This window comes from Coturnix japonica, chromosome 1 (assembly GCF_001577835.2).
Source record: "Coturnix japonica isolate 7356 chromosome 1, Coturnix japonica 2.1, whole genome shotgun sequence".
NCBI lineage: Eukaryota > Metazoa > Chordata > Aves > Galliformes > Phasianidae > Coturnix > Coturnix japonica.
In genome coordinates this window covers 172,669,823-172,679,309 of record NC_029516.1, presented here as the reverse complement: position 1 = coordinate 172,679,309, position 9,487 = coordinate 172,669,823, and the positions used below count along the sequence as shown (strand labels likewise).

Below are 9,487 nucleotides of genomic sequence, written 5' to 3'. Positions count from 1 at the left end.
AGGTTCCGCTCTATGGTTAGGAGGTCTGGGCTGGGAGGCCTCGTGTTGCTATGGGAACGCGCAATGCGTTCAAGATGGCGGCTGCGGCCTGCTCCGCCTCGGGCCTGATGTCGTCACCCAGCTCGGATTTCCTCACCAACACTCGCCGTATGGAGCCGAGTGTCAGCAGCTCCAGCACACATACGGCAGCGAGTCTGCTCAGCTGTGGTTTTATTATCTACTATTTGTGCAAAGTGTTGGTGTTTCCCTCAGGTTTTTCTCAGTGTCCACTAAACGATAATGCAAAACCATGCAGGCACACAAAGAGCCATCCCTCCTCTTCTCTGTTGCAACAAAATTCTTCATCATGTCATAGAATCATAGAATTAACCCAGGTTGGAAAAGATCTTGAAGATCATCGAGTCCAACCTCAGCCTAACTATAGTACCCTAACTCTAAAAACCCTCTGCTAAATCATATCCCTGAGCACCACAAGAACCATTAAGGATAAAAAAGACCTCTTAAGATCCCACCCTCAACCCACCTTCCCATGCCCAGTGGCCATATCCCTCAGTGCCACATCCCCACAGCAAAAATTACCCTTCATATGCTCCCGACATCATCTAAAGATCATCTGGTCCAACTCCCCTGCAACGAACAGGGACACCTACAGCTCCATCAGGTTATTCAAAGCCCCATCAAAGAACCATAGAATATTACAAGTTGGAAGGGACCCATAAGGATCATTGGGTCCAACTCCTGGCTCCACCCAAAGATCAGACCATTTGTCTGAGAGCATTGTCCATTGTCTTGGACTCTAACAAGTTCTGGGCCGCTTCCCTGGGGAGCTGGATATTGCTGTTCCAGCCTGTCCTGAGCTGAGCATATTCAGATCATCCTTGGCAAAAGAATTAGACTCTCTAAAGGCAGCAGTTTGATAGCCATAAGAGCCTGGTTGCTTGAGTCTTTAACTTTACTATAAGTATTTTTTTTCTAATAACTAATCTGTGTTGCAACTTATGCCTGCTAGTCCTTCTTCTACCCTTAGTATATGCCAAGAGTAACTGATCTCCCTCTCCTTATAGCAGCCTTTTGGATATCTGAAGGCTTCCTCCATCTGCCTCCCAGGATGCCACCACCTGCTTGGTTAGGATCACAAATGATCATAGATCATAGAATCATAGAAATGCTCAGGTTGGAAAACACCTTAAAGATCATCGACTCTAACCAAAACCTAACCATACTACCCTAACTCTAACAGCCCTCTGCTAAATCATGCCCTGAGCACCACATCCATCGTTTTTTTAAACACATTCCAGGATGGTGACTCAACCACCTCCCTGGGGAGCCCATTCCAGTGTTTAACAACCCTTTCTGTAAAGCATTGTTTCCTGATATCCAACCTAAGCCTCCCCTGGTTCAACCTGAGGCCATTTCCCCCAACCTGTCACCTGTCACCAGTGAGGAGAGACCTTTTGGCCTTTTCAGATGCTGATTCTGTCAGTTTGGATCAAGGTTATAAAAGTGAGAGTTCCCTCACACCTATGACAGAACCACACCGAGGTCAGTGGCTTCTACTGCTGAGAAATTTGTGTTAGGATGAGCACTTATGAAAGCCAGCTGAATTAGGAATAATTCAAATCTATTATCATGAAGATAAAGCTTTTGAATCCAGGGTTTTTTCTTGGAGGGTGTCAGTAAAAACACTTCTGTATCATTCAGAGAGCTTTTCAAATATATTTATCACCGCAGAGACTATAATTATATATTATTATATACCTCTTGTTCATAAAATTGTGGAATCATAGGATATCCCAAAGTGGAAGGGGCCTATAAAAGATATTGTCATAAGATCATTAAAGATCTAAAACTAAGTTGAGCAAGTATTTACACAGCTTTCAGGGACTCCACTTGAAATAAGATTTTTTCATCAGAGAAGGTCATGCCTGTCAATATATCAGAAACAGTGAAATATTAATCAGAAGATTATATGTATTCCCCTCCTTTCACTCAACAATACTTCAAAATCTCATCTGTTGCTTTCCAAAGATGATTCTTTTTGTTCAGCATTACAGATGCGAGCATTTAGAGGTTAGTCTGTGTCCTTTATAGTCACCACTGTCTGTCTTTACCTGGAATAAATCTGTGGACCAGACTGCTGTACTCCGTACAGCAAATCCTAGCTTATGAGGAGCATTCACAGTGAGGAGAAGGCTCTGAGGACAGCAGGTTGGGATGAATGGGCTCTGTAGCTCTCAGTATTTATGACTCAAAATAAGGCAAGTAGAAGACATGTCCATGTGCTGCTCCTAACCCTAGTAGCAAGTCTGGACTCAGAGGTAGTAATTTGTTCCTGTTTCTAGTGAAGGACAAGTTTCCAGGTCCACAAGACATATTTGGGCATGATCATTTCTCTTTGGTTGAGTGCAGTTTGCTCAACTTCAGACCTGGCTCCCATTTCAAAACACATACCTTGAAAACTGTACAGCTTACTGTCAATGCCCAACAATACAGTGGCTCTCAAGTGTTCTTTAATTTTGCAAACAACCGAACAAGAGACTTTTATGGACCCACACATTACTTCCTATCCCCCCAGTAGTCCAGGGCTTAGTCTCCACAGCCCAAGTTCATTTGTTTTAATAACTGGTATCTTCCATTCTCCATCAAGAAAGGCGCTTTGCTACCACCAGGTGAACTGGATTATATGGAAGAAATCCTGGGGTTTGAAGCGAAACCCTTTTTCAGCAACGTGAGCCCGTAAGGAGATTTTGTACCCTCTGTCTTTCACGTCCATTTCAATGCAGTCCAGTAGATCATATATATCTGGAGCTGCTTTCCAGGGGCCGAATTTCACCACAGACTTTTTATCCATATCCAAGCTGTTCAAGGCATCCTGACACCTGGCTGCGTCTTCCTCTGTTCTGACAACACATATGATGACTTTGGAGTAGCGGGATGCGACCGCTTCGGCCCGCGCGATGCGGATCATCAGTTCAATGTTCTCGCTGTAGTTGGGTACACGGGCCAGGAACTGCTTCCTTGCCACATGTTCCCCAAAAATCTGAGGGGATTCCTCCAGCTGCTTGATTAAGGGTTCGATGTCGTAGAACAAAGCCTCCTTGTAGACATCCTGGATGCACTGGGTGGGCACCTGGTTACTGCGCAGATACTCCAGGATGTATTTGAAGTAGGTCCCCGGCCTGTCAATGAAGATCCTCCCTTTCGAGTCTGTCCTGAGTTTGTGCTGGCCGGTGAACATCTCTGCCAGCTTGGAGCCAGGGTGTTTCTTCAAGGTGCTCAGCGTTGTCGTGTACATCTCCCCACCGACATTCAGCTCCACGACTGGTGGCAACTACAGATGTCACAAGGGGAGAAAAATCACACACGTAAGCCATTGGAGGCTGCCAACATGGAAGCATCAAGGAAAAGGGAAAAGGTACAATCACAGCTGGGATCTCTCATGGCAGCATACAGAGCAGAATGAGTCATAGAATCATGAAATCATAGAATCATCAAGGTTGGAAAAGACCCTATAAGATCATCCAGTCCCACCACCCACCAATAGTTCTCACTAAATCACATCCCTCAACACAACATCTAAATGTTCCTTGAATGCCTCCAAGATGGGTGACTCCACCACCTCCCTGGGCAGCCCGTTCCAGCACCTGACCACCCTCCCATGGAGGACATATGGGAACATCCACACCAAGCATTGCTAAAAGCAGATTCAGGATATTTATATTTGGCCCTTGTATCCAGATCAGAAGCATGGATGTTCCTAAAGGGATTCACCCTCAACACACCTTTAAGACATAGGAAGGAGTCATTTTGCTGGTGTCTGAGGTGGAGCACAAAGTCTGTTTATCTGTGCATTTGATAGGAGGAAAAGAAAATCATAGAATCATAGAATGCTTGGGCTGGAAGGGACCTCAAAGGTCATTGTGTTCCAACTCCTCTTGCTGCAGGCAGTGCTTGTTGCCAGTCAAGCACTAGATCACATTGCCCAGGACCCTACCTAGCCTGGCCTTCAACACCTTCAGGGACGGGACAAAATAGTTTATGCAACTGATGTGGATTTAAGAACTAAGATTTAATGTTTGGCTTTTTATCTCTATTTTATTTCACTGTGCATTAATGCCATTGCTATTTGAAACGTGAGAGACCTGAATGCCCAGAGAGCTGGATCTGGTGTCGCTTCTGATGACACTCCTGACTCAGTTCAACGCTGAAGAGTTTTAACAGCCTCCTTTGCATTTTTTGGTAGAGCAGGAGGAGAAGGAAGAAATGAGGCAGTTCTTTCCCTCACGCTGCCAGTCCTGTAATGCAAGTCATACGCCTGGCCAGGACCGCACCTGCCACTGGGAAGGCTTGAGTCAATAAACAACCATTTTCTCCAGGAGCTCACCTGTTCTTTCTTGGACCTGATCATACAATGATCTGCTTCAGTGCTACCAGTCACATGCTTCAGTATGTACCAAAGAGCTTAGCTGGATCCAGCCTGTGGTGCCCTATGGGTCGAGATGACGTGAACTGATCTCACTGTTACACCAGGACAAAGGGGAGGCTCCTGCTGCACTCTCCACTTCTTACCTTGTGCCAGCTCTGCTTCTCCTTCATTTTAGCAAGCTGAAGTGGCTCACAGAGGATTTAACTAGCATCAGAGCTAGCAAAATGAGGGGATAGGAGCAGAGCAGAGGGAGATTATGTCTTTTAAATGACTGCAAGCTATAAGGTTTAGCAGCTCTGAGCTCAAAATGTAGGGAAGCCAGGGACACAACAGGAGATTCAGGCCAAAGTCCCAGATGGAATATTGCTTTGCTCTAATGTAGGTGGCTTCATCTCCAGGGCAGTTATTTGCACCAGGGCCAAGAGAACATAAAACGTTTCTGTCTGACAGTATCTAGTGATCTCTACCCATTAAAGAGCATGGCCCAAAGCTGTTTCTATAGCAAAGCCTCTCAGTTAGGAAATCTGCCATTAGTCCAAGTGATAACAACAGCTTTCCCTGTTAGGTATCATTTGTCAGGAGGGTCTTATCCTTTTGAGCCTCTTGTTTTTAAGATGGAAGGTCAAGGGAAACCAGTTACTAATAGAACCAGGGGAGGAAAAGTAAAATGTTGCCTGATTTCTGATTTCTCCTCAGTAACAGGTCCCTTGTTTTGTGGTTGACACTAATTTTCCTTAAAGCTAGAAAAACTACCGTTCCCAGCTGGTAATTCTGCACACCTTAAACACAGAGCAAGTTACTCATCGTTGGAGACCACTGAAAAACCCCTGAGCTCACAACAGGCTTTTATTTAAGGATATGGCAAATTAAACTTAACATCAAATTCACTTCATAGTCTTCAAAGGAGAAACCAGCGAGGTTGTTTGCTGTAGCTCTGTGTGCCTCCAAAGGACACAGTCTTGCTGGAACCAGGCTGGTGCAAACAGGTCAGAGTCAGACACAGCTTTTCACCTAGAAAAGCACCTTGCTCACACACCTGGCAAGCCCCTGTGCCTTCAAAGTATCAGATGGGTGAGAAATAACCGCTGTAACTAACCCAAAGGGGATGCTCTGATCCCAGAAGAAGGAGCCATGCCCCCAAGCCTGCACCGTACTCACCATATGCAGGCTGCCAGTGACCTGTTTCCTGAGGGGTTTGTGCTCCGAGGAAATGCTCATCTCCCCTCGCTGTGTTCCAGTCCTCTTCCACCAGATTCTCCTTGGGTGAGTAAGGATCCTGCCCAGCTGCTGCCCCACAAACTCTGGATTGCCCCAAGCACAGTGCAGCCTGCAGGTCTGACCAGAGGGGAGGGAGCAGCACGGAAGCGGAACTGTTTGCTCATTAGTTTTCCAGCAATCAGCAAAGCAGCAGGGCGGATTTGGGCTGGCTGCCGTCACACACTCACCTGCAGATATCTGAGAGCTGAATCAGCCCTTCCAAAGGAGGCCCACAACCTCTGTCTGGGTTGGATGAAAACCTGTAACACCTTCAGTGCTTGTTGGTGTCTGCAGGCTGCTCTTTTAGTCACACAGCATCCCAAACCATCTCACTGATCCCACTGTTGTGCCTGGCAGTGTCAGAGCAGGTTTGGAATAAAGCTGGAAGATTTGAGTGTTCTTAGCCTTTAATTCCTGCAAATCCCATTCATTCATCTTCCTCATCCAAAACTATCCTGCACATGACTGACAGAAGTGGAACCCAGACTCTTTTGACACAGCACGTCTTGAGTGCTGGAGGTAACAACCTTCCCTTTTGCAGCTACAGAACTGGATGGATGGATGGATGGATGGATGGATGGATGGATGGATGGATGGATGGATGGATGGGGTGTGGACAATTGCCCTCTACCACAAACCAAAGGTGACTGATGGTGGTTGATAACAAACCATCAGTGCTGTGCAATGCAGATCCTTACATCAGCACAAGAAAGAGCTGCTAGCTGTCATCTACAGCTCTTCCACCCTATAAGGCCCACCACAACCCTTTCTTCACTCTGATGGACATACTGGTCATGTTCCCCCACTCTCTCACTCCTTTTTTTCACATCCTGGACACTTTTGTTGGCACACTATAGAAAAAAAGAATTGGTATTTTGAGATATTTGGCTGGAAGTCGCCATCTGATTGTTATTATTCAGGCTGCTTCTGGGATTTCTTGATCCCACTTGCTTGAAAATGGCATTTTTCAGTCCTGCTATGCAAATTGCTCCCAGTTGGAATTTTTTTCTCTCTTTTTGTTAGGAGTTTCATTTAAAATGTCATCTGATCTAAGAAGGGACCTTTGGAAAAGCATTCTCACAGCCCAAGCCATTGGCATGCCACTACCTACCCACAGGGATTTTATGCCTTTCTTCTTGGCAGTCACACCAGAGATGGCAGCCTGGATTACTGGGACCACACATCTGATCTGTATGGTGTCCCAGCCATGGAAAGTTTTGCAGGGAAGTCATCCTTCTCTGCATCAAAGCCCTCTGGGCCTGCACTAAGTGGAAATAATCACGCTTGTAGTTCATCTCTCCTCCTTTTACCCCAGGGTCAAAGTGATGCTGAGGAAACCAGTGGGTGGGAAGCAAACACTGAAAGGCAAAAGTGAGATCACAGCTCTGGAGGGGGCTGGAGGGCTCACAGTACTCCATGCTGCTGCTATCAGCTAACTCAGGCTGGTTCAAATTCCATTCTTCCCTTGGGAGAGAAGTGAAAAGCCAAGAGCATGGATGTCTCCATAGCCTTGGGCGACCCTGTCCTGGGATTCCTACAACCCCATTGTGGCTCTTGCTCTGCACTCCCTAGGAGGCCTTGGCCACCACTGTGCTGTTTCTGGGAGGTTAGTTGGCTTTCTCCCCTAGGGGAATGAAATCTACTTTGTATTAAGCTAGAATTTCTACCCAGGATCTCTGCTGGGCTTTATTGTTACCACTTGACTCAGATCCTTGAAATCCCTCATCTTTGAGGCCTCCAAAAGCTGTCTCTGATGGACTGATGGTCTTTTGGGGACCAACCTGCTTGCTGCTGGGCAGGACAGAAGATCTATGAGCACTCTGGGAATCTGATGATTGGCCAAGTGGGAAACAAGATGTGGTGGTGCGTAAATGTTCTGGTGTTTGTTTTCTGTAGTTGCCATTGCCTTTCATCTAGAAGGACTCTGGTGCTTTTCCTGTCATTGGGATACCCTATGAATGAGGAGAGATTAGCTGGTAAGCTGGCAAGAAGCCTGAAATGCTGCTATGTCACCTTCACAGATCCCTTTCTCTGCTCGAAGAGAAGGTCACTGTGACCTACTGGAAAGTCTGGTTGCCAAAATGGGCCATGGAACCTGAGGAGGATGAACAACAGGGGCCATTAGATGTTCTCCATTCCTCTACTGGCTCCATTGACACAATAATGCTTCAAGCCTCTGGCCTACTCTTGGGGTGGCTGCTTTCTATGACATTGCTTTTATAGACATTTCAAAAACAGGTCTCATTCTGTCCCCTTCTCCAAGGGCATTTCCAAGAGTGTGATCTCTTACAGGCAGGGACCATCCTTCTATTGCTTAAAAGGATTACCCTGCACCCCAGCCATGTGCAAACATCCATGATATGAGTCACAAGAATAGCTTTATTACGAGCAGAGAACTTTGTGTCTGCTGAAGAACGAGTAACTTGACAATGGCTTTGTGGGGAATCAATTTGCGTTGCTGCAAATTGTATAAATATGGAGATAACAATGGACTGGAACAGATTTATGCTGGGAAATGCATCAGATTGGAAAACAACATTGTCCATACAAGCATTTTTAACAGATTTGTTGACACATTGGATTGGCAGCTTCTGTTTGTGAGAGTCAGATCAAAAACATTCATATTTGGGTTCTGTGCCCCAGTACAAGTAAATACACCAAATCCAACGGGGGAAATAATAATAATAATAAAGAAATTTAAATGATTACAGAAAGCAGCTGCTAAATCTGAAAGGGAAATGATAAGCTTGGGTGTGGGGGAGCAGCTGAGAGGGCACACAGTGCAGCTCCTGTTTGGCCTTGTGTCTGGTATATTAGGCTAAAAGGAGAGGCACAGCTATTCTAAACTCTTATTTGGACGCTATTTACTATCATCACACCACTTCTCCTTTGAGAAAAGCTCCTGTGTACAGCCGATGTTAAAGGGTTTCTGAAAGAGATCCCAGCACTGGAGCAGCATTTCCTACCAAGGTTCCTGTCCAGACATCTTGCCCCAGAGCTCGACTTCCTTTCCCATCTCTTCACATTCTTCCCTTCTCCATGAGTTTGATGTGGCTCTACCATATTCATTAGACCCACTGCACTGCTGTAGCTGGGCAGGAGGCTTTGCACTTCAAGAGCCACTCCAAAGTCAAACAGCCATCCGCTGTGCAAACACCACAAACACTTCCACCCATGGCTTTCCAGCCATTTAGCTGCTCCACCCAGCTCTGTGTGCCTGGGTGGCTTCAGCACGTGTCTTTGGACAGGCCTCAGGACACCAAAAGCCAAGACAGCTGAGCACCTCCATTCATTGCCACTGAATTAATTTCTCTCTGTCCTCAGGTCCTTAATGTGCCTTCACGGAGGCTGTGGGCAGAGCTGAATGCTCCCAGCTCCTTCTCACCCAGTGACCCTATTAAACATATTGTCATGGATCCAGTCAGTTGGCTGCTCCGTCTTGAGGGGCTTCAGATTGTTTTCAGTCTAAGTTCAGGCTAATGCTGTCTGTCTAGCTAAGAAAGGGACCATCTGCAGAAGAGAAGAGCATTCTGATGTAGTCTATGAAGAAAGGCAGCCCAGACAGTGGGTTTATGCTTTGTCTCACAGAGGCTACAGCCAACTTCTTCCAGGTGGTGGAGGAGAAGAAACGTGGGGCTGGTAATGGAAAAGCAAGACTCAGAGATAAGACCATGCTCTGTCAATTAGGCACATGGAAATAAGGAAAGAAAGAGAAAACAGACTTTGGCTGTGTACCTTTGGGATCCTGTGTGACTGCATCTTCAGTCAAGAAGAAATCCTTGGGTACCCACTGTGGAAATAAGC

At 46.2% G+C, this 9,487-nt stretch overlaps 1 protein-coding gene across 1 annotated transcript; it reads right to left on the bottom strand.

Annotated features, from left to right (window-relative positions):
* Positions 1-2,493: 2,493 nt before the first annotated feature.
* Positions 2,494-5,801, bottom strand: KCTD14 (potassium channel tetramerization domain containing 14). Its single transcript, XM_015852521.2, has 2 exons — positions 5,585-5,801; positions 2,494-3,331 (listed from the first exon to the last, which is right to left on the bottom strand). Exons 1-2 carry the CDS (start codon positions 5,642-5,644, stop codon positions 2,660-2,662), a joined length of 732 nt encoding a protein of 243 aa, XP_015708007.1. The 5' UTR covers positions 5,645-5,801; the 3' UTR covers positions 2,494-2,659.
* Between the last annotated feature and the right edge of the window lie 3,686 nt (positions 5,802-9,487).

Coding starts and splice junctions, on each gene's coding strand:
- KCTD14 (XM_015852521.2), bottom strand. CDS start 5,644: ATGAGCATTTCCTCGGAGCACAAACCCCTCAGGAAACAGGTCACTGGC. Junction 3,332..5,584: donor TCACTGGCAGCCTGCATATG/GTGAGTACGGTG, acceptor TGACATCTGTAG/TTGCCACCAGTCGTGGAGCT.